General features: G+C 43.4%; 1 protein-coding gene across 1 annotated transcript in view; it reads right to left on the bottom strand.

Moving 5' to 3' along the window:
• Positions 1-217: 217 nt before the first annotated feature.
• The window catches only part of MXRA8 (matrix remodeling associated 8), a 33847-nt gene continuing 7801 nt past the window's right edge, over positions 218-26263 (bottom strand). The window contains exons 2-10 of the mRNA XM_075279565.1: positions 15992-16015; positions 13930-14235; positions 13145-13246; positions 12230-12709; positions 11505-11663; positions 9906-9936; positions 9534-9610; positions 7315-7392; positions 218-2547 (exon numbers count right to left, since the gene is read on the bottom strand). Coding sequence (XP_075135666.1) covers positions 2522-2547; positions 7315-7392; positions 9534-9610; positions 9906-9936; positions 11505-11663; positions 12230-12709; positions 13145-13246; positions 13930-14235; positions 15992-16015 — 1283 coding nt within the window. The 3' untranslated portion in view covers positions 218-2521. The remainder of the gene's footprint in view (positions 2548-7314; positions 7393-9533; positions 9611-9905; positions 9937-11504; positions 11664-12229; positions 12710-13144; positions 13247-13929; positions 14236-15991; positions 16016-26263) is intronic.

Genomic DNA, 26263 nt, shown 5'->3' with positions numbered 1-26263 from the left:
GCCCCTACCTGCATTCACTTGCAGTCCTTTCAGCTTAGCACATTGGCATTGGACCTGTCTATGAGCACCACTGATATGACATAGGGCAGAACAGTATCTGACATGGAGACTCTTGTAAATTATTATATATATATATATATATATATATATATATATATATATATACACACACAGCACTTATTAAATGCACAACATAAAGTAAAAAATGAAAGCATTTATCAAAGTTTATTTCCAGATCAAGCACATGTCCATACTACGGTCTCTACTGTCATTTCACAAATGCAGTCGTTGATATATTTTATGATAAAATTGTATTTCTGGTTGTTTTTTTTCCTAAAGTCTGTTATATAATGATATAATAAAATGCTTATTAACAAAAAAGATCTGAGACATGTGGGTGTCCAAATGTAAGTCCAATATATAACCCAGCAGGAATACATTGTAATACTACAAAAATGTCACCAAACCAGCGGCGCATACAAATACTTATAGCTATATAACATACGGTAACCCAGAATTGTACCCGGTGGAGGAAAGAACATGGACAACCACCTACATAGCTGGTTCTGTTCTCTTATAGTAAAAATGGGATTCTCCACCTAAATCCATCACAACTATATTTACCTTTAGAAAAGAAGGCACTAAATGGTAAGTCGACTGTCTAAAAGGAACGGCAGATGGGATGTTCCTGACATTTGACTCATCCTGCCATCCCATATCATGAGAAATACAGATATTTGGCCCGACATTTTGGTCCAGGGTAATATGTTATGTATTCAGCATCTCCATGGTTGACTCCATAAGTGAAGGGAACGGAGTTTTGAGGAGTCATATACTTCGTTTTTATATATCTTTGGCATAAGACATAGTGACTGTGGGTGAAGGACTTCTGGTCCTATAGAAACATTAAAAGAGTGGAGGCCCATAAACTCAGATCCTACAGACTGAAGGGAATTATTTTTAGAAGATCCACCCGTCTTGGCATTACTTGGAGATTTCCATCACTTTAATGGTGTTTTATAAAAAAAAATATGTTTATCCAACATGGCTGCAGGGTTGGACTGGCCCACCAGAGGATCTGCCGATGGGCCCAGGGTACTATGATCTAATTCCTAGGGTTTGTTTGAGGTGGGCCACCAAAATAATCTTAACTGGTGGGTCCAGGTAACCTCAGCCCGACACTGCATGGTTGGTCTTAGGGATGTACAACCTGAGGCCTAAGCTTTCCGAGATGAGAAGGCACATTTAGGTCTACAGGACGGGCTGGTCAGACTGATGTATTTGGAATTGGACAATAAAAACCATCTGACACTCTCCAATGTCTTTGACCTCCCTTAATCTGGAGTGTCTAAGGGCTCTAGATATGATGATGGGGTTTATGGTGCTTTTTACCCCTCAATAGGGTAATATGGCATTGTCTATAATATCTTCTATGTTTAGAAAGTAAATGAACTGCACAGAGAGCTAAAGAACCATTTCTAGTCTATCGATGGCCTGAGCTTCAATTTTGGCTAGACCAGCTAGACCATCAAAACTCAGACTATTGGTTTCTAGGTACTACATAGAATAGACAGTCACCTACAACAATCCTATTACTATAACCACTTAACTTCAACTTTCTAATACTCATTCAAGGGAACCTGTCAGCAAGTTGGGGGACACTAAAGGACATGCTGGTGGCTTAGTGTCCCCAAACCTGCTGACGGCTTCCATTTGAAGCCATGTTGATATAGGCTTTGTGTGTTCTCTTATCCAGTTTACTTGATACATATGTAGAAGAGAGATGGAAACCAAGTCGCATATAATCGGGACATTGATATCATGACCCCACAGTGGTGGTCTCCTACTTTAACCAGGTTATGTTCCTTAACTTTATGATATGGCTCCATCGACATCACCTACTATTATTCCTACAAATCATATTCATCTCTCCCCGGTTCATGTTTCCAAAGTGGATAGGAGATAATATTACAAATGGACCACAATCTGGAAATCATAGTACAGAATGGAGAATCCCATACTATTGTGAATATGGTTCCTTACTGGAGAATTTTCAATAGATTCAGTGTTAAACCCTAGCGTACAGAATAAGTCCAAATCCCACAAATTTTGGTTTCATGAAATCCCAATAGACAGGTGAGAATGTAACGTCCTGTACACACACTTCTACACAGACAGTTTTACAAGAAGCTACTATAGCAAGCCATTACTACAATATCATTTCGGTAATATGCTGACTGTACACTTGGTCATTTGCTTGAAATCCGTCTTTTGGAAGTTACCACAGATAGAAAAAATGGCGCAGGACAATGAATACATCCCATCATCCCATCAGAAACGTCTTTTGTCAATGTCTTTATGAAAATTCTGCCACTGCTTGGAACAGTGACCTGAAGATACAGTAGCACGCGAAGAAGACGCAGGGGAAGTAACAGCTTGGGTGAAGACACATGGGGAAGCTTTAAGGCCCTCTATACGAGAAGGTGGAGCTTCTGGGCCAGCCAGTAGCATCGGCAATGTCCTATTTACAATATTCTTTGCGAAGTTCTGTTGGAAAAAAAAAAAAAATATATTATTGCATATTTATATTGATATAGAATTATTATTCTGGAAACAATTCCTGCATAGTATTCTGGACATTTCACTCCATTGCTGTTACTTTAGAGAAATCTTAAATATGCTGTTACTGTGAAAACTCTTTCCAAGGCTATTACACTGAGCTGTAAGCCCCGCCCCTCTGACAGTCTAGTGGCGCATACCAGCAAAGCTGACAATGTGCTGAATTCAGTGCATATATAATACCGCTGGTGTCAGAGGAGGTGAAAGGGCTAAGCCGCAATACCAGACACAGCCAATGGACAAGAGTGGCGATGTTTTTAGAAACGGAGAACTTTTTCCAGTGTCATACACTCCCTTTAAAGGGATTCTACCATTAAAATCACATTTTTTCTCGTTCACATGTAGGAATAGCCTTAAGAAAGGCTATTCTTCTCCAACCGTTAGATGTCGTCTCTGCGCCGCCATTTGGTAGAAATCCCAGTTTTCATCTGTATGCAAATAAATCCCGTTTTTCACCGGTATGCAAATGAGTTGTCTCGCAGCACTGGGGGCGGTCCCCAGCGCTCAAACAGCACTGGGGGCGTCCCCAATGCTGTGAGAGAACTCACCAGTGCCACCTCCATTCTTCTTCAGGAACAGCCTCTCTGTGCGTCTTCTTCTGGAGCTGGGTTCAAACTTCTAGGCCTCGGGCAGAGCAGGCTGCGCATGCCTGCGGCCACAAGAAAAATGGCTGCTTACACAGTAAGGGCCCCTTCACATGGAGTTTACGCTCTGTGTATTCTGTGTATGCTGCGCACATTTTGTTCATTTTACACGTGTAAAAATACACTAAAATGTAGTTAGCCATTGATTTCAATGGCTTTTCCGTATAATGCGCATCTCATTGCGCGTGTCTTCCTGCGCGTGCGTCTACGCGTGCACAAAAAGACGCGCGTTATACGAAAATGCCATTGAACTCAACGGCTAACTACATTTTACACATGTAAAATGGACAGAATACACAGCGTGTACACAGAATACACGGAGCGTAAACTCCGCGTGAAGGGGCCCTAAGTAAGCGGTCATTTTCTTGTAGCCTGTGGGCATGTGCAGTCGGCTCTGCACAAGGCCCGAGGCCTAGAAGTTTGAACCCAGCTCCGGAAGAAGATGCACAGAGAGGCCAGGCCGTTCCTGAAGAAGATGGAGGCGGCACTGGTGACTTCTCTCACAGCATTGGGGACGCCCCCAGTACTGTTTGAGCGTGGGGACCGCCCCAGTGCTGCGAGAGAACATACAGTTGAAAACCGGGATTTCTACGGAACAGCAGTGCGGAGAAGACATCTAAAGGTAGGAGAAGAATAGCCTTTCCTAAGGCTATTCCTCTGTGTGAATGAGAAAAAAATGTTATTTTAATGGTAGAATCTCTTTAAGCAAAATATAACCTTTATAAAACTTGTAAAATCACAAATTAAGGTCCAAAATCTTGTTTACAGCTGTCGTGAGATACTAAACCCTTGTTTTTCCTGCATTGTATTGTCATTAACCAAGATTGGACTCTCTTTGAAAACACCACAGACTAGAGATGAGCGAACACTAAAATGTTCGAGGTTCGAAATTCGATTCGAACAGCCGCTCACTGTTCGAGTGTTCGAATGGGTTTCGAACCCCATTATAGTCTATGGGGAACATAAACTCGTTAAGGGGGAAACCCAAATTCGTGTCTGGAGGGTCACCAAGTCCACTATGACACCCCAGGAAATGATACCAACACCCTGGAATGACACTGGGACAGCAGGGGAAGCATGTCTGGGGGCATAAAAGTCACTTTATTTCATGGAAATCCCTGTCAGTTTGCGATTTTCGCAAGCTAACTTTTCCCCATAGAAATGCATTGGCCAGTGCTGATTGGCCAGAGTACGGAACTCGACCAATCAGCGCTGGCTCTGCTGGAGGAGGCGGAGTCTAAGATAGCTCCACACCAGTCTCCATTCAGGTCCGACCTTAGACTCCGCCTCCTCCGGCAGAGCCAGCGCTGATTGGCCGAAGGCTGGCCAATGCATTCCTATGCGAATGCAGACTTAGCAGTGCTGAGTCAGTTTTGCTCAACTACACATCTGATGCACACTCGGCACTGCTACATCAGATGTAGCAATCTGATGTAGCAGAGCCGAGGGTGCACTAGAACCCCTGTGCAAACTCAGTTCACGCTAATAGAATGCATTGGCCAGCGCTGATTGGCCAATGCATTCTATTAGCCCGATGAAGTAGAGCTGAATGTGTGTGCTAAGCACACACATTCAGCACTGCTTCATCAAGCCAATACAATGCATTAGCCAGTGCTGATTGGCCAGAGTACGGAATTCGGCCAATCAGCGCTGGCCAATGCATTCTATTAGCCCGATGAAGTAGAGCTGAATGTGTGTGCTAAGCACACACATTCAGCTCTACTTCATCGGGCTAATAGAATGCATTGGCCAGCGCTGATTGGCCAGAGTACGGAACTCGACCAATCAGCGCTGGCTCTGCTGGAGGAGGCGGAGTCTAAGGTCGGACCTGAATGGAGACTGGTGTGGAGCGATCTTAGACTCCGCCTCCTCCAGCAGAGCCAGCGCTGATTGGCCGAATTCCGTACTCTGGCCAATCAGCACTGGCTAATGCATTGTATTGGCGTGATGAAGCAGTGCTGAATGTGTGTGCTTAGCACACACATTCAGCTCTACTTCATCGGGCTAATAGAATGCATTGGCCAGCGCTGATTGGCCGAATTCCGTACTCTGGCCAATCAGTGCTGGCCAATGCATTCTATTAGCTTGATGAAGCAGAGTGTGCACAAGGGTTCAAGCGCACCCTCGGCTCTGATGTAGGAGAGCCGAGGGTGCACTTGAACCCTTGTGCACCCTCAGCTCTGCTACATCAGAGCCGAGGGTGCGCTTGAACCCTTGTGCACACTCTGCTTCATCAAGCTAATAGAATGCATTGGCCAGCGCTGATTGGCCAATGTATTCTATTAGCCTGATGAAGTAGAGCTGAATGTGTGTGCTAAGCACACACATTCAGCTCTACTTCATCGGGCTAATAGAATGCATTGGCCAGCGCTGATTGGCCAGAGTACGGAACTCGACCAATCAGCGCTGGCTCTGCTGGAGGAGGCGGAGTCTAAGATCGCTCCACACCAGTCTCCATTCAGGTCCGACCTTAGACTCCGCCTCCTCCAGCAGAGCCAGCGCTGATTGGCCGAATTCCGTACTCTGGCCAATCAGCACTGGCTAATGCATTGTATTGGCTTGATGAAGCAGTGCTGAATGTGTGTGCTTAGCACACACATTCAGCTCTACTTCATCGGGCTAATAGAATGCATTGGCCAATCAGCGCTGGCCAATGCATTCTATTAGCGTGAACTGAGTTTGCACAGGGGTTCTAGTGCACCCTCGGCTCTGCTACATCAGATTGCTACATCTGATGTAGCAGTGCCGAGTGTGCATCAGATGTGTAGTTGAGCAAAACTGACTCAGCACTGCTAAGTCTCTGCATTCGCATAGGAATGCATTGGCCAGCCTTCGGCCAATCAGCGCTGGCTCTGCCGGAGGAGGCGGAGTCTAAGGTCGGACCTGAATGGAGACTGGTGTGGAGCGATCTTAGACTCCGCCTCCTCCAGCAGAGCCAGCGCTGATTGGTCGAGTTCCGTACTCTGGCCAATCAGCGCTGGCCAATGCATTCTATTAGCCCGATGAAGTAGAGCTGAATGTGTGTGCTTAGCACACACATTCAGCTCTACTTCATCAGGCTAATAGAATACATTGGCCAATCAGCGCTGGCCAATGCATTCTATTAGCTTGATGAAGCAGAGTGTGCACAAGGGTTCAAGCGCACCCTCGGCTCTGATGTAGCAGAGCTGAGGGTGCACAAGGGTTCAAGTGCACCCTCGGCTCTCCTACATCAGAGCCGAGGGTGCGCTTGAACCCTTGTGCAGCCTCGGCTCTGCTACATCAGAGCCGAGGGTGCGCTTGAACCCTTGTGCACACTCTGCTTCATCAAGCTAATAGAATGCATTGGCCAGCACTGATTGGCCAGAGTACGGAATTCGGCCAATCAGCGCTGGCCAATGCATCCCTATGGGAAAAAGTTTATCTCACAAAAATCACAATTACACACCCGATAGAGCCCCAAAAAGTTATTTTTAATAACATTCCCCCCTAAATAAAGGTTATCCCTAGCTATCCCTGCCTGTACAGCTATCCCTGTCTCATAGTCACAAAGTTCACATTCTCATATGACCCGGATTTGAAATCCACTATTCGTCTAAAATGGAGGTCACCTGATTTCGGCAGCCAATGACTTTTTCCAATTTTTTTCAATGCCCCCAGTGTCGTAGTTCCTGTCCCACCTCCCCTGCGCTGTTATTGGTGCAAAAAAGGCGCCAGGGAAGGTGGGAGGGGAATCGAATTTTGGCGCACTTTACCACGTGGTGTTCGATTCGATTCGAACATGGCGAACACCCTGATATCCGATCGAACATGTGTTCGATAGAACACTGTTCGCTCATCTCTACCACAGACCTTTACTTTCTACTTGGATCCACATTTCGGTACTACACTCTGTAATTTGAAGTGATCCTGGCCAGATTCCTGCTCTTTGTCCAATGAGGTCTGTGAATGTCTCCAGTTACTCCGGCTTGCCTTTAATGTCTCCTGCTCTGGGGTTGCTTGGTGTCCCCTGTTATAATAACTCGAGCCACCAATTAGTGGTGGGAGAAAATGACAGTGTGACCTCACTTACCAAGGTCCAAGTCAATGTTCTTTGGCGTGAAGGTCCTCTCCATGGATGCGCGTTCCTTCAGTATGTTATTTTTGTACTCTGTAAGAAAATAATGTTCCTTTCAAATATATTTCCAACCATAAAAGTTCTTCAAACAAAATAAGATAAAAATATAGTTTATGGCGCTGGTGGAGCTGGGCTCCTGGCATCAGGGACCCTGGGAGGCTTTTACTCATTGACCCGGAGTGTGCTGAGAATAGGTAAGTATGTTTTTGTTTTTGTTTTTTTTACACCCGTCCAATTCACCCCTGAGTATTCCCTGAATCCTGGACAACCCCTTTAAGTTTTTTCATCAATTCTTCTGCCAAGTACTGTTTGCTACTAGGAGGATAGCTTGCGGTGCAGTCAGCATGAGAGGCTTGGACAGCCTGAGGGGAAGAGATCTCCATAACAAGACGTCAGCCCGTTCCAGAAACCAGGGTACCCTATGTAGAAGTAACTTGTATTTGATGCATAATATTCCATTATCCATTACCAATGCAGCATACGAATATAAGCCGAGGCTGCTAATTTTACCACAAAAAACTGGGAAAACTTATTGACTCGAGTATAAGCCGAGGGGGGGAAATGCAGCAGCTACTGGAAAATTTCACAAACTAAAATGGTCGGAGTTTTTGGGTGCAGTAGATGCTGGGGAAGGGGAGGGGGTGTTTTGGTTATCTGTCTGCCCCTTCCCTGAGCTTGAGGACTGTTTTTTCTTCCCCCACTTGGAATTCAGTCTGGCTGAATATAGGGTATTTATTTACTTTATTTTTTAATTTTTTTTAAAATGTTCTTTTTTTCTTTTTTTTTTTTGCACTATTTTATGGGAGATTCTATACATCAATATTGTGGCTAATCATAGACCCACCCTCCTAAAAAAAATATATATATATTTTTTTTTTTTTTTGCTGACTCGAGTATAAGCGGAGGGGGGCTTTTTCGGCACAAAAACTGGGCTGAAAAATTCGGCTTATACTCGAGTATATACGGTATATGGAAAACCACATGGATTGGTATGTTATGGATGACCTTACATGATATATGTTTTTAAGCCTAGGTTTGAAGGTTTTTTTTCATGTATGGCCTTAACATTTAACACCCACAAAATAAAAAAATACACATTTGGCCCCATCCATTTATTGAAAGATTTATTGAAGTGAGCTTCCAGTGATGGATAAGATATTACTGCAGATCCATGTCTTAAAGGGTGTCTGTCAAGTCATTTTGCCCTAACATATTACCCCATTTTTGGTAGGCCACACACGTCAGGCTTCTTTTTTTTTTGCCATGGTAACAGCCTGATTTTTGTTCAAAAGACTTTTATGCAATATGCAAATTAACTGACAAAAGCATGCGAAACCTGCCCAACTCCTCCCGCCAAGCCTTGACTAACAGCCCTTGCTTTTTCAGAGATTTGCAGTACCAGTTCCAAAATCTTTTGCATGTGTTCATCATTTGTACATGGGCTTATGTCAGGGGTGAACCTACCCCTTTCGCCGCCTGAGGCGAACTACAGAAAGCTGCCCCCCGGGAGGAGGGGGCGGAGCAAAGGGGGCATGGTGGAGGGAAGGGGGAGTGGTGGAGCGAAGGGGGCGGGGCTTAGCGCCGTTCGCAGGCACGGAGATGACCTGCTCTCTGCCTGAGCGTGAGGGGAGGCTGCTGGAGCAGCGCTGCTCCAGTGGCCTCCCCAAACCACTGCTCGGTGCTAAGCCAGTCCAGGACAGCTTGTCCTGGACTGGCTTAGGTAATCAAAAATGCCGCCCTCCCTGGGGTCCTGGCATAGCGCCGCCTGAAGCGCTCGCTTCAGGTCGCCTCATGGGAGGTGCGGCGCTGGCTTAGGTACTGTGCATGCGCCATAGCCATGTTCCATTCTACTGTTGCTCATGTTTTTGATGTCTGGACAAGCAAGTGCAGTCAATCAATGCTTGACGGGAGGATTTGAGCAGGATTAACATGCTAGAGACAGAGCTCTGGCCAGGAATGGGGCACCCATGTTGCACTGATTTTACTTTGGTGGGGCAAATTGAAATAACAGACTAGTGTCAAGTCAAGGGGCCATCCCAGTAAATACTAAAACTATTAGGATGATCTTTCAAGATTTTTACAGATTGCTGGTAGAGAATAGGAACATCTGCTTAAACGTCTGGAAGTCAGAGCAATATTTAAGTATTACCCAATTTTTTATTTTTTTTATTTACCGATTCGAATGTCTTCCTGTTTGTATTCGACAAGGTCAGGAGGTCTCAGGCAAATTTCCTTCATGTTCACATCTTTCCTACGAAAGCAAATTGGAAAACAATTTTGCTGAGAGTAATGAAAAAGGTAATCTTTTCAAGAAACAGCGCCACTCTTGTCTGTGGGCTGTGTCTGGTATTGCAGCTCAAACCTATTCAAATATAGGACTGAGCTGCAATACCACACTAGAAATATGTACAAGGGTGACGCTATTTCTGGGAAAACAAATCAAGTGCAATTTTTAGACTTGCACAAAAAGATTTAAAATATCTAAAATCACCAGCTTACTTCTAGAAATTCTAGAATCAAGTTAATAAACTGTGTGTGGTACTTACCCTTGGGATTTGTTCAAGTGATATGCATAACCTAGAAAGAAAAGTAAGAAAAAAATGAAAAAAGTTTTTACATTTTACATTTTCTACAGTTCCACTTCCATTATTAAAGAAAGTTTGTCACTAGGACCTGCAGATAGATAAGTTAGGGTCACCTGTTGCAAATGGTGTTTAGCCCTTGTGAATTGCTGTCCCTATTACTGACATATTGCTGTTTTTGTCAATATACAAATGGAATTGCCACCTCATAGATTGTAAGCTCTTGTGAGCAGGGCCCTCAGTCTCATTGTGTGAATTTACTATTTCTCTGTAATGTCTCATTTTGTCTGTACTTGAAGCCTACACATTGTAAAGTGATGCGGAATACAGTCCTATGAAAAAGTTTGGGCACCCCTATTAATCTTAATCATTTTTTGTTCTAAATATTTTGGTGTTTGCAACAGCCATTTCAGTTTGATATATCTAATAACTGATGGACACAGTAATATTTCAGGATTGAAATGAGGTTTATTGTACTAACAGAAAATGTGCAATATGCATTAAACCAAAATTTGACTGGTGCAAAAGTATGGGCACCCTTATCATTTTATTGATTTGAATACTCCTAACTACTTTTCACTGACTTACTGAAGCACAAAATTGGTTTTGTAACCTCAGTGAGCTTTGAATTTCATAGCCAGGTGTATCCAATCATGAGAAAAGGTATTTAAGGTGGCCAATTGCAAGTTGTTCTCCTATTTGAATCTCCTCTGAAGAGTGGCATCATGGGCTACTCAAAACAACTCTCAAATGATCTGAAAACAAAGATTGTCCAACATACTTGTTCAGGGGAAGGATACAAAAAGTTGTCTCAGAGATTTAACTTGTCAGTTTCCCTCATTCGTTTCGGATCGAACAAGTTCGGATAGAACTGGAAGTGAAATTTGTTATACAATGGGGTACCTGTAGACCCCAGAGTATAATAGGTGGAGGTCTAGTGAAGGTGTATAAGTTGTATAGGTGTATGGCTGGAGGTCCACGGAATAAGAAACATTTATACTTGTGGCATCTGACACTCTCCTGGTGACATCATGCGTATGGGCTTGTGATTGGGCCTCAGTGATCACATGGGCGCGCCAAGTAACATGACGTCATGGCGCTTGGCATGCCCATGTCACCATTGTGACCCATTAGCAGTCCTCAGTGGTGGCCCCAGGCACATGATGTCAGAGGAGGCCCAAAAAGGGTAAAGTAAGGTCAGGTGAATATTAATGTTTTCTATTATTTTTTCCCTTCCCCCGGGCCTCCACCTATTATATTTTTGGGTCTGAAGGGTCTCTAGAGTATAATAATTTACCACAATGCATATTGGGGGAGGGGGGTCATTTTAGTTCATCCGACTCAAAAATTCTTTTCATCACCGTTCCCCAATATATATATAGTCCATATCTGGACTTGCCAACATTGTAAGCGTCTTTCTCATCAGATCCAGAGGAGATATTGTACAGATATTGCACGTCTTCCCCTGACATTGCACAGTTACTTGTAACACCTGCAGACACTTGGCCCCTTGAGGCTGTTTGTCTTAGGAGCTACGTGTCACATCTCGTGAGTCACATTTACCTTTCTTGCGATGTTTGCGGGTGATGAGGATCACAGCTGTGAGCAGGAGAAGGAACAGCAGAAGGGTTGCCAGGATGTATCCGAGTTGTTGGAAGAAGTGAAGTCTGTTTTCCGGAATGATTACATTGATCACTTTATTTTCCCGGATGACGGTGGGATCTGCAAATATGAGAATTAGACCATAGACGACAGTCAGAAAGAAGGGGGATATGTCATAGCTATACTTCTGTCCACTCCATATAGACCATGAGTAGTGCTAGAGGTATTTACAGAGTTGCTGAGCAATATATGTTATGAATGTATAGGCTCCAGTCCGGTGTGCCCCGGGCACTGCCATAGTGATTGTAAAAGTTGTTATACCTGGGGCATCTACATTTACTGAAGGAGAGCATATAAGGAGTTGACTTAGGATATTATCTAGAAAAGAGTCATAATAAAACTTACCAACGAACATGGTGATGCTTTAGTCTTGTGGCCATAGCAGCCCCCATTCTCTAGCACACAGGGTACACATACCCACCCCCAACTTATTGTCCACAGAAACAATGAACCGGGCAAACTGAAATCCAACATGCCCAATCTTTCTTGCCCCCAACCTTTGGTACAAGTGGCAGCATCCTACCATTTTGTGGTGACTTGGCCAACATTCATCTAATGTCTATCTGCCCTTAGTAGTGATGTTACAAGAGTGAGGTCCTATGTAACATATGCATCATATACATTACCTATGGCAGGCGATGGATCAGCTTTAGTTTTCTTGGGTTCTTCTTCTTTAGGAGGTTCTTTTGGAGGTTCTTTGGGTGGATCATAGACAGTTAAGTGAAAAATTCTGCGTTCATGAAGACCACAGTAGTGATGATGCAGATGACAAGAATAAGTCCCTTCATCCCCTTTTGTCAAATGCGATAAAAGAAGTGAGAAGTCTCCATAGGCAAAAGAATTATCTGACACATTCATTCTATTCCTCATGAAGAGGGCACCATATGTTCTCCTCTCCCCTGAAGCATACATGTCGATCAAACGATCTGCTCTGTCATGATGGATCCCAGGGGCTTGACGGTCCCAATGTACCACTTGCTGGTCTTCTTCACGATGTCGGTCAGTCCATATGTGGTTCCAGTTCTCACAGGGCAGCACAACAGTGGACCCAACTAAGGCAATAACAACGGCCTTTTCGCCATCCCAGTACATCTTCACCTTGCGTTCTAGGAGATGAAACATAAGACATCGTAAAAGTATGAATAAGATGTCTATAGTCAATTAAGTCATAATTTCTACACTTTGCTTGCACTTGCCCATAAGGATGGACCTAGTATGTCTATGATGACTGTATTCCTAAATTATTCTACCACAAATTCAGCACCTGGGGATATGGTGAACTTGTCAAGCCATTATTAAGTTGGCCATAGATATGTCATACATGGCTCTCCAAACTCCCTTAGTTTCTTGGTTTGGCCAATTTCTTACTACACAATGGCGAAGGGAATAGCTATATCTCTTGCTGAAACATCTGCCGTTGGGGGATGGACAAGAGGCCCCAAATACATTGGATGGCTGATCCTGCAGAAATCGGGATGTGTTTGTCAACTTCTAAAAAGAACTCTAGATTCTCTGGTGGATCCGTCTAACCATGTCCTTACCTGACTTTGTGATATTCAGTTGAACCCTGACCCTCTCATCGATATGGCAGTAGTGATGATGTAGATTACATGAATACAGTCCTTGATCGCTCATGGATACGTCTTGAGGAAAGCAATAAATAAAATGAAAACATAATTGTTACGATGAGTTTACAGATATTGGTAAAGGGATATCTCAAAATGAATGGGCTACACCAAGTTATCACATGTCTTGTGCCAAGCTGTGCCCAGGTATCACTGGCAGTCCCAGAAGAGATGAATGGAGTAGAATCGCTTATCTTCAGTCATATGGGGAAAATGGGACACCATTGTCAAGATCAGAAGGTTCCCCAGAAGTTATATCTTCATGTACCAGCAAGTGATCACCTAGCCCAACCTTGGTCCAAGCTTTTTAAAATTTACGCAAATACAATATCTATTATGCCAAAAGTTACTTAATAAGAATCAAAGTCAAGGATTGCTTAGGTTTTCTTGAAGATACAGCACCATTCATGTCTAAACCTAATTCCTACAATCATTGAGTTCCTTGTTCCAATGAAACATACAGCTAAATTTCTGGACTGAGTGACATAAAACCTATTTTTGGTCATGTGTCACCTTGTTTTTGCAAGTCATCAGATGGTTTGCAATGTCTATATCAAACCAAGCCCCAAGAAGAAACCATATGAGACCGATAACCAACAACATCATCATACCAACTCCATCAATCTGGGAATGGGAGATCTAAGTGGTGAAGTGCTCAACACAGTTTCAGTTTTGCCAAAATGGTTTCAGATTTTTCATACCTTTTATCACTAAAGAAAAGTTGCCATCTTTGAAGGCAGACTTTGACACCATGATTCGGCCAATGTTGTATCCACTGTAGATGCGTTGTTCTCCCGCAGAGAACATGTCCAGAAGACGTTCTCCTCGGTACACCCCTTGGCTGTTGTAGAGGTCCCAGTGTACAACTCTCTGCCTGTCATTAAGGTTGTCCTGTGTCCACACCATGCGATAGCTCTGACAAACCAAATGAGCCTGGGATCCGAATGGAGCACTGATGTTAGAGACGGATACCACCAAACTGTCCGCATTCTGTTCACTGGTGGGCACTATGGAGACAATATGGAGAGACCAGTTCATTTTTAATGGGTTAATGAATTTTGGTTATTAAAGGAGTAACGTACAGCTCCTAGATCCCAGTACATAATGTGTACTAATGCCCCCAAAAATTCCAATTGGGTTGAAATGAGTGAAGTTGCCCTTGAATGAATTGATGGAGGTCATGAAAGGTCCTCTTTAAACAAACGAGGGGCACCAATTACAGTGTATATTGTACCCCGATGAAGGGCTGCACCTCTAAAATCAATGGTTGTTTGTTGTTGACAATGGACGTTGATGAATATATGGAATGGATGTTCTTCTTACGACTTGCAGAAAAAGGAAGCCATTGAAGTCAATGGGAAGCTTTTTTTTTTTCAGCGCTGAAATTCCACACCAAATTTCTCACCATTTTCCTCCGTGTGAATGGACCCTTAGACTCTTTAGATAAGAGAGATTGACCCCAAGTGAGAGACCCCCTTTTTCACCTTATCCACCCGCCTGTATCTAATATGCCAAACTGTTGGTAAAGGCAGAAAACCCATTTTAATTCCATTTCCTGAGTTTCCATGAAGAGGTTAATCTGTTTCTAGTTCTAGTCAATCTATAAAAATATGGAATTTGCCAATGCGCATACTTTTGCTTTCTTCAGCAAATTTTATTCCTGGAGATATAAACAGAGGATTTGGAAGAGAAAAAGCTTAATATAGAAAATCCTATGGTATGTCAAATCCAAACATTGCAGGAATATGTGCAATGAAGGTGAAACAGATGGACATCTGGGACCTTCCATGACTGCTTCCAAAACTAAGTGTAGAAGTGTCCAGTCAATCTCTGGTCAATTGGTTACGTGGCCATAAAGTATTGGGAGGAAATGCTGGTAAGGACAGTATGTATACAGGGCCGCACCTCTAATGAGGAAACATGAGGCAATTGCCTCAGGCGGCGCTATGCCGGGGGGCGGCATTTTTACTGACTTAAGCCAGTCCAGGACAAGCTGCGTGCAAACTGTCCTGGACTGGCTAAGCGTTACGGCAGCCTGGGAGGGGAAGCGAGCGGGGCGGCACTGTGGACGCAGCACTGCTTTATCTCTCACCTATTAGCACCAGCGCTGCTCCAGCGGCCGCCCCTCATCCTTAGCAGAAAGCAGAATACATGTACTGTACTGTGCACACATAATACATGTACTGTACTGTGCACACATAATACATGTACTGTACTGGACACACATAATACATGTACTGTACTGTGCACACATAATACATGTACTGTACTGTGCACACATAATACATGTACTGTACTGGACACATATAATACATGTACTGTACTGTGCACACATAATACATGTACTGTACTGGACACATATAATACATGTACTGTACTGTGCACACATAATACATGTACTGTACTGGACACATATAATACATGTACTGTACTGTGCACACATAATACATGTACTGTACTGGACACACATATTACATGTATTGTACTGGACACACATAATACATGTACTGTACTAGACACACATATTACATGTACTGTACTGGACACACATAATACATGTACTGTACTGGGCACACATAATACATGTACTGTACTGGACACACATATTACATGTACTGTACTGGGCACACATAATACATGTACTGTACTGGGCACACATAATACATGTACTGTACTGGGCACACATAATACATGTACTGTACTGGACACACATAATAAATGTATTTGAAGATGAACCAGAATTTTATGGAAGGATTTTCTTACCTGAGTACAAATAAGCGACTGGACCTGAATGGGAAGAAAACAGACAAGTGTTAGAATTTCTGTGCGGAATTACCTTATCTATATTCCTAGTACTTTAAGGAGTTGTCCATTAAATATTATATTTATTTTACAGATCAAGAGATCGAGAAATGCTTGCGATTTTCAGGCTGATCCAGTGAATCGTTCTATCATTTATGTATACGGTGTGGCGCCACCCTGTGTTTGTAGTACACAGCAATGTGTATGACCACCTAATGAGCTGAGTGCTGGTGGACACACATGCTCAGTGACGCTTAATTCAGCCAGATCTCTACTTAGTGCTGATGTAAACTCCACGTCCTCTAAACTCCATGCGAGTCCCTTGAGATTTAGGGAATATCTGCCTTTTTTTTTGGAAGTGTACTACTAAGCCTCAGTCAGACAATTTGATCTAGAAGTCTTTTCACTCCTGTTGTCTTCTGGACAGTACTTTACTACTAGTAAATATCGCTTTACTGCAGTCTGTCTTATAATTCAGCATGGCTACCTGTCCATGTACAGTGACTGTGGTACAAGGCAGGATGGCATCTGAAGGACCCCCATTGTGCAGAGAGGTCTCCGAGGTGAAACTCACATCTATCAGACATACAGTATATAGCATATCGTGTGCATATGCCATGAATATTGATCACATGGGAATACTTCTTTAGGCTGAGGCCCCACGTTGTGGAAATGCAGATTTTGCTGCGTTTCTTTTGAGACAAAGACAGGAGTAGAAGGAAGAAGTATAAGAACGTCCTATATTTTCCCCACTTTTGACTTTGGCTCAAAAAAACACAGCAAAATCTGCAACAAAATAAGCTGTGTTTCCTGAATGTGGGGCCTCAGCAGATAACACAGGATCACACCATTGATAGGAGGGGATTCAGGCAGATCAGCTCCACCTCCCTCCTCCCCCTCATTGTAGGGCCTCAGCAGATAACACAGGTCACACCATTGATAGTAGGGGATTCAGGCACATCAGCTCCATCTCCCTCCTCCCCCTCATTGCACAGTGTCTACTGCACATAAATCAGAGCATGCTCACAATGCTCACTATTAGGAGATGAATTTCCTGCTTAGTGTTCAGTTTTTGTAAATCAAATCTCAATGGTTATGTTGCCATGTATTACATCTCAAGGATAAAACAATAATGACATATGCAACAGATAACACTGGATCACTCCATATGCAGGTAGATAACAGAGGATTAAACCACTGATATTGGGGAATTCAGGCAGCTCAGCTCCACCTCCCTCCTCCCCCTCATTGTAGGGCCTCAGCAGATAACACAGGATCACACCATTGATAGTAGGGGATTCAGGCAGCTCAGCTCCATCTCCCTCCTCCCCCTCATTGTGTCTGTGACTACTGTACATGATACAGAGCATGCTCACAATGCTCACCAGTAGGAGCTGAACTTTCCGTCTTATTGTCCAGATGCTCTAAATCAAATCTCAATGGTAATGATATCATGCATCGCATCTCAAGGATAAAACAATAATGACATATGCAACAGATAACACTGGATCACTCCATATGCAGGTAGATAACACAGGATTACACCACTGATAATGGGGAATTCAGGCAGCTCAGCTCCACCTCCCTCCTCCCCCTCATTGTGGGGCCTCAGCAGATAACACAGGATCACACCATTGATAGTAGGGGATTCAGACAGATCAGCTCCATCTCCCTCCTCCCCCTCATTGCTCTGTGACTACTGTACATGATACTGAGCATGCTCACAATGCTCACCAGTAGGAGCTGAACTTTCCGCCTTATTGTCCAGATGCTCTAAATCAAATCTCAATGGTAATGATATCATGCATCGCATCTCACGGATGAAATAATAATGACATATGCAACAAAGCCAACTTGTTTGGATGTGGTTGTATTTGTGTGGAAGGCATATGGGATGTATAAGGTAAGATGATGCTTTACATTAGCTATCCTATCATTATGTTTCATTACCATATTTCTGCTTATGCTGCTATAATGAAGCTCTGGGACCACCACAACGTAATAACAGAGAACTCCGTTACAGGCACAATAATGTCCCGGGTGGCGGATGACTCCTTTAACTAAATGCAATGTTATTTCAGCAGAGGGAGAATTATTTGTACATGTGTTCCCTGGGCCTGACCGCGCATCTGTGGAATTAAATCTACACGCGCCAGGATGTTATATAACGCTACTTTATAGGCAACAACGTGTCAGGTCACTGAAGTCATACGCCATAAATCTGGATTTTGTGAAATTTTATCCACTTGTTCTATTTGCTGCTTCGTGTTCTAATAGCCCAAAAATCTTAGACAAAATACCAAAGACAATTCCAAGAAGCAAAGTCAGGCAACCTGCAAATACAGCACAGAAGTGTGGAAAATAGCGGCCATTTTAGGGGATAGAGGTGGCACTAAAAGCTTCCAGGCTCCAGATCCCAAGTCAACCTATATAACCATAGATACCTATACTCTACCTATATAATATTTAAGATATTGGTGTCTTGAATCGAAACAGACCACTACCGTGCTGGCCCACTGCGGCAGCTTCCAATACACAGAGGCTGCCTGAATAGCTGATCTGTGTGGGGTCCACCATAGATCAGATACTGATGTGCATAGGTCATTAGCATGAAACATGCATTTGGGGCTGGAAAACTTCCATAGACCTGGGCCCACGTTGCCAAAACACAGCCTATTGACTGCAGTGGAAAACTCCCATCCACACATTGCTTTTTCCCCCGTTGTCTTTTTTGCAGTGGTTTGCTACGTGGGGCCTTAGCCTTAAAGCTTTTCTTTGAATTGAAGTTTGTACCACCTCAAACCACCAGTGAGGGTCTGGCTGAAGATATTTGCCGCAGTCATCTCCCCGATCCTTCTCTATGGCAGTGAGATTCCAGCCCAACAGAGACCTTCCACCTGGAGTTCTGCAAGTACCTGCTCCATGTCCTCCAACATGGCCTGCAGGGCAGAGCAGACTCCCCCTATGGCTCACCATACAGAAGAGGGCGCCATCATTCTGGACTCACATACAGGGCAGCAGTCCTGGCTCTTACCACCACCAAGCCTGGCTGAACCACAGAGCCCTGAGAAAACCTGATACCCTCCAACCAAGCATCAGCCATCTGCCAAGCCAAAACCCCCAACATGCCCTGAACAAGGCTCAAATAAATGGAGTCATTGAGAGAGACAAAGAGCGGTACATCGAGGAATGGAGAAGCGCAATAAATAACTCCAAGAAACTCACTGTGTACCAGTCACTGCAAAGGGACTACACCATGGCCACCTACCTGGAGAGAATACCCCACCCCAAACACAGACAGACCCTGAGCCGGTACAGACTGAGCACCCACAACCTGGAGATGGAGACGGGGTGACACAGGCAGACGTACAAGCCACGGGAGAACAGACTGTGCCAGCACTGTGACCAGGGGGCCCTAGAAGACGAGACCCACTTCCTGCTACACTGCACCAAATACTCAGCTGTGAGGGCCGTCTACTACCAAAGACTCTCTGCCCACATCCCAGACTTCATATCTGCAGACGAGAAGAGGAAACTCTACATCCTACTGGGAGAAGAAGAGGCCACTGTGGAGATCGCTGCCCAATACGTGTCCAGCTGTCACCAAACAAGAGGAAGATGAGACTCCACGGACTGTTATACCTCAAACCACCCGCCCCACCGCACCTCCCCATATAGTGGTCACCAACTAAGAGAAAGATGAGACTCCATGGACTGTTATCCACCAAATCAACCCCCCCCCATACCCACCACTCCCCCCCCTCCCGACTCCAACTCCCCCCCCTTCCCCCCCACACACACACTTTACTAGCTTTGGCAATGCCAAATATCTATTCGGACGTGCCAATAAATCCTGATTCGATTTGATGTGAAAGTATTTTTTGTGTATACCTGTGTGTTTTGTTGCTTTGTGCTACTTTCATATACAGTTTTGAGAACAATCGGCAGCACCTTATTATATATAGGCAGTGCCCAACAGGGCCGTACATAATACATAGAAAAAGGCCATGTAATGTAAGACAGCCGTTACAGAAATTGGGTATTTTCACTTGCTAATTTTTAGGTACGTGAATATGAAGAATAAAAAATAAAATTCTCAGCTATAATTGCCATAATGGCCGCTTTCTTCGAGTCCAGGTGACAGGCAGTAACCCTTTCCACTACATTTTTCTCGACAACCTCCCTTATTGGACTACGTACTAACTTACGGCTGCTTTTTACTTTAAGGGTTAATAATTTCCTACCAGTCTGGCAAACTGTATCATAAATCTCAATAAACAGAGCAGGAGCGAAGGATTTATGGTAGTGGCTGCCAGACATCAAAAGAGGTCGGAGTGTTGAGAGGGGAACCTGGAGGCCCCCTCCCTCCATGGGCCTCATAGCAATTGCCATAGCAATGACGTCATTGGTGCCACCGATCTACTTCTAAGAAGCAAAAATAATGAACACACCCATGGGGTGCATCAATGGGGTAGCTCAGGATCTGTTGCTGTCCATCATTAGATGGATCCATCTTTACTGTTTAACGATAAAGAAGTATGGAGTAACCCAGTGGTTCTCAAACTGTGATACGTCTATTCCAGAGGGTATGGCGGGAGGTTTAGAGGGTATGTGATGTGGCTGGAACCATTGCTGTGGATGTAGTAGATTTAGCGAGTGCCCAGTAGAAAAATATTCCTTCAGCACAAGAGGTCTATAGTAAAACTTGACTTTTATTGGAAAAATATAAAAAATAGGTACCAGACATGTATTGCCATGAGTAAGGGACGGATGTCCCGGAACGCGTAGGCTTGTCTGTCTTCAACCATACATGCATACTTGGAATTGACCATGTAAGTTTTTCTACATTTTTTTTTTCCTATGTCTGGTACCTATTTTTTATATTTTTCCAATAAAAGTCAAGTTTTACTATAGACCTCTTGTGCTGAAGGAATATTTTTCTACTGGGGTCTTGCATTGTTCCACCCCAGCCGGGGGTGTATTTTTTCGTGCACTCTTGGTCTAGCTGATTCTCCTCAAGATTTATGGTGAGCTGTGGACTGTGTTTTTTTTTTTTTTTTTTTAATGTAGATTGTGAGCCCCACATAGAGCTCACAATGTACATTTTTCCCTATCAGTATGTCTTTTTTGAAATATGGGATGGAAATCCATGCAAACACGGGGAGAACATACAAACTCCTTGCAGATGGTTTTTTTTTTTATGTCCTTGGTGGGATTTGAACACCAGGACTCAAGCGCTGCAAGGCTGCAGTGCTAACCACTGAGCCACCGTGTGGCCCCACTGTGTTTTTTCTTGTGCATAGATTTAGCGAGTGCTCAGGTTCTGCACCCAAACCAAACGCCATCTTCAAATACTGAGACACAATGGAGGCCCAGCAAAGGCACATATTAGAAGACGTCAGATCAGGATTAAAGAGGTTGTGCCAGGACAAGGGGAAAAATACAAAATCAGAAGACTCCCACCGAAACAAGCCCCCTAACGGCCTAACCCCTTTACGTGGCCTTGTTGCCCATACCAACCAATCACGGAGAAGCTTTCATGTTTCCAATGCAGTTTAAGAAATAAAAGCTAAGCTCTGATTGGTGACGAAGGCTCCGTAGGCCTCTGCCTGGTTTCTATAGCCACAAAATCAATGAATCCTCTAAGACACTGCTGATACATAAGGCCTAAGGTTTCCTCCTTGGTTTTTATTCCTTACTGTAACATTTACAAGTTGTGCGTCCTGAAACAACAACTCCCATTATGCTCCGGCAGCCGTAGACTACTACATATGGTTTCTATATACACAGGTCAGCCATATACAGTAATAAAGCCATTAATGAGTCTTATATTCAGGTCTAAGGAAAGACAAACACCTCCTACATAGCAGGTATTGGTGCCGCCGGTAGCCTGGATAGTGTGTACATACACCAAATCACATGCAGATGCTACTAAAACTGCGACTAATAAAATCTGTTTTTCCAAACGCCTTTTGGTTTCGCAATAAACCTCGAAAAATTCCTACCCTCCCTCCTTCCTCCATCATGAAGGACTTTAGGTTATTAAACTCCAGCAGTATGGACTCCATATTTCTGGGCAATATCCTGACAAGTATATACTATATGTGTTACTGTATACCCCATAGACGACAATACTATAGAAGCAGTACATACCTCCCAGCCGCCCCTGAGTTAGTGGGGCACTCACAGATTTTGGGTGCTGTCTTGGATGGCAGAAGGTATGTCCATCAGTACAGGGCAAAGTGACTATTACTTTCTTGTGTGGGGGCCATATTATGAGGACGTTATAGTGTGGGGGCCATATTATGAGGACGTTATAGTGTGGGGGCCATATTATGAGGACATTATAGTGTGGGGGCCATATTATGAGGACGTTATAGTGTGGGGGCCATATTAAGAGGACGTTATAGTATGGGGGCCATATTATGAGGACGTTATAGTGTGGGGGCCATATTAAGAGAACATTATAATGTGGGGGCCATATTATAAGGACATTATAGTGTGGGGGACATATTAAGAGGACGTGATAGTGTCAGGGTCATATTAAGAGGACATTATAATGTGGAGGCCATATTATGAGGACGTTATAGTGTGGGGGACATATTAAGAGGACGTTATAGTGTAGGAGACATATTAAGAGGACGTTATAGTGGGGGACATATTAAGAGGACGTTATAGTGTCGGGGCCATTTTATGAGGGTGCATTATAGAGCGAAGACCATATTAAGGGTGGCATTATACTGTGGGGTTCATATTAATGGCAGCATAATATTGTGGGGGTCATAGTACAGGGGACATTATACTGTGAGGGAGCAGAGCGTTGTACTGTAGGGCCATATTAAAAGCAATGTCACTACATTGTACCTTCTGCGCCCAAGTTGTTGGCAGCAGAGACCCGAGAGAACTCTGGGAGAAGTATTTTTTTCTTGGGTGCTTTATAGTGTGGGGCAACAGGAAGGCACATTATATATACTGTGGGTGCCACATCATTTGCATCGTGTTGTGGGGGGCATTGTATTTTAGGGTCTACATTAAGGGTGACATTACATTGTGGGGGCCATATTAAGTGCTGTCTCATATTTTGGGAGCCATACTTAAGGCTAGTAGTGTGGGAGCCATAATAAGGGAGACTTTATATTGGGGAGCCATATTAAGGGAGCCATTATTTTGGGAGAATTATACTATGTGGTCACAGTGGTGGGGAATTATACAGTCGGGGAACAAGGAGCTTGATTCCATGTCTGGCTCAATAGGGGGGCATTATAATAAATGGGGACACATAGGGACATGGTTGGGAATGGGCAGAGCCAAAGTAGACATCGACAGGACTACAACTTTTAGATTTGCCACCCTGCACTGTGCATATCACATACTTGGCCCTTCTTTCAGTCCTTTGAAAACTGGGAATTCTATAAGCTCCATAGCATCTTCTCATATGTCTACAATATAAGGCTTTAGAAAACCAACTAGTTATTCTTGCCTATTAGTACATATGAACATTATAGTTAGGGAAATTTTCCTGTCGGACAATCCTCTTCATAACTTTGGTGCATCTCCCCCCGCCACTACTGTTGATTAAATTGGCCCCATCATGCATGTGATTCCAATGGGAAATATCCGACATAATAGGACATCTCTGGCAGTGGCTCATGTCTTGTGGTCTAGCAAAGCATTAGCTATGTTGGAATCCACGTCAATACCTATTTCCATCATCATGTATCAAGTCAGAATTGGCCAATCCTGCCAAATTTTTTGGCAATAAATAAGGAATTGTTTCCAATTAGAAAGTTATTTTTATCATTCTTACTAAATCAATTGAAAAACAGGACAATAAAGCGGATTGACTTACAACCATATCATAGCTGTATACAACATCTGGCGAGGGGTCTAATACTTTGCTCATATATGTCTGGGGGTCCTACAGTATCTCCTTATGCTTACAGCTTCTACAATGGTTTCTTCCGGTTTTATTTCATAATCTGGCCCCTTTGCCATGCCACATGCCATGAGAGTGGGGAGGGTGGCACAAAAGTGGAAAAATAAATTTGTGCAAAAATTGGCAATTTTTTAGGCCCTGTATGCCAGAAAACTGGTGCACACAGCATGATAGATCTCCCCAATAATTCCACATCTAGTGGGCTATATTACAGCAGTTCCATAGGCGAATTGCGTAACTCAGTGATAGACATGTTGAATTGTTGTTTTTTGTCAGATTTTTTGTCGCCCGCCCTCTTATTACATGACACTACACTGATATTTTCCTGTCATTCACATTTCCTTTATCTCTTCTTTCTACGTTCCGCCAGTTATTCTAGTCTAGACAAGTGTGGACGTGAGTGGATCCGCGCCCTGCGCTGTGATATTTCGTATTTCCACGCTATTTTACTTATTTTCTCCTCTGATAAACACAATTCTGTCTGGTCAAACACATCCATGCCCAATCCCATTATCCTAATTTCTCTCTGACAGCTATCTCTGCCATTCATGCATTCAATCCATTTACAACTTGCCAGATCTCTGCCCACGGGGAAGTGAAGACAGATCCGGCCCTTATTCTTCATCTAGAACAAATGATGCCATTTACAATGACTAGATATCATAGGAATGGACAACCCCACCCAGCAGTTCCTAGCCAGGCACCTGACATAGAATGAAACTGGATAGGACAGCTCTGTAATTCCCCTAAAGCAGATGGGAAACAATATTTTGTGGGCTTTTAAAATCGACTACAAATAAACTAAAATTTAATGGAGTCTTTGGATAATTACTAGTTATTCCTGTCATGACATAGGGGGATAAATCTTTCATTGCTGCAAAGAGGTAAGCAGCAAAGCCCTTATAGCTGCAATGAGCTCATTTGCTATCTCCGAAGTGGATGGACTGATTCACAAAGGGAAAACACTGCTTGATTCAAGAGATCCTAACCTATCTATCTGCAGGGCTGGGGTGATATGCTGTTCTGGTGACAGTAACCTATCTATCTGCAGGGCTGGGTCTTTCTCTACTGCGAGGTCTCAGTACATTTTTTGGTGGGCGCAGGCTATCCCAGTTTGACACTGAGCACGTTTCTGATTTATTAGGACTCTTCCAAAGCTAAAAAGTTATTTCATACAAAATAATATAGTAGAATATTTCTATTTGAACCCTGTTATAGACACTTAGTTGGCTCATATTAGTATTTTTTGCAATGATTTCAGCAGAACAAATTTAATAAAAAAAAAAAAAATTAAAATAGTGGAAATTTATATACTGCCTTAAGGACGTATATGTAAAAGGTGAGGAATAATAACATGATGACTAACATGCAGCATCAGCATAAAGCCACCTGTGAAGGCTCCACGACTAAGATGTCCTGACACTTGTGCAACAGTCTGCAGGTACAGACCTGGCTATTGGCCTCCAGACATATTACACCGGCACAGAGGAATATGTTATAATTACATGCAATTGACGGGTTCACAAAGCCAGACTAAGTACGGATTACTGATGTTTACTTTTGAGGCGTAATGGGGAAGAACTGGGTTATTGTCTCACAATGACAAGTGAGATTTAGTAGAAGGAAGACATTTAAATAAGGATGTAAATGCTTAGAAAACATAATGTAACAGAAAAATCTCCTAGTGATGGTTAGTGTCAGTAAGATGCCACAAAAGCTATTTAAAGGTGCTCGAGACAGAAATCCTAACTTAGATCTCACGTTAATGTTTAGACATTTAGTCTTCATGTTCTCGGTTTCCACATTATTCCATGCAAGTCAACTTAGACCCCTGAAAACGAGTGTTCATCGAAAATATCCTGTCTTCTTTCTGAATTCTAGGCTTCTCTTGTCTTAGACATCTTGAGAAGATGATTGCTTATAGAAACAGAGGTCAACTTGAGACAGAGATTTTGGACGCTTAGACACTTGTGAAGGGATCCCTCCTCTTAGCCAGGATACTGCTCTCAGTTCTACATACCAAGTAAGAAGATGGGATCTTTGATGTGCTGTTCAACGCCATGGCCTGCAGACTGGTGAACTGGGGTTAACTTACAACTGTTGTTTAAAGACGTTTGTGGGCTCCAACACTGTTTTAAAAAGAGCATTTCATGGCGTAATAATGTCCCCTATAAGCCCTCTACTTACCTACTATACAAAATTTCCAATATTACAATCCCCCGTTGGTTCTCTTCAAACTTCCAGAAGTGCCATCCAGTATTTTCTTACTATGATTCCCACGTTTTCATATGTGGCTC

The sequence above is a fragment of the Leptodactylus fuscus genome, chromosome 6 (genome assembly GCF_031893055.1).
Source record: "Leptodactylus fuscus isolate aLepFus1 chromosome 6, aLepFus1.hap2, whole genome shotgun sequence".
NCBI classification, from domain to species: domain Eukaryota; kingdom Metazoa; phylum Chordata; class Amphibia; order Anura; family Leptodactylidae; genus Leptodactylus; species Leptodactylus fuscus.
Note: the sequence above shows the minus strand (reverse complement) of the source record. Positions and strands in the feature narration are given on the sequence as shown.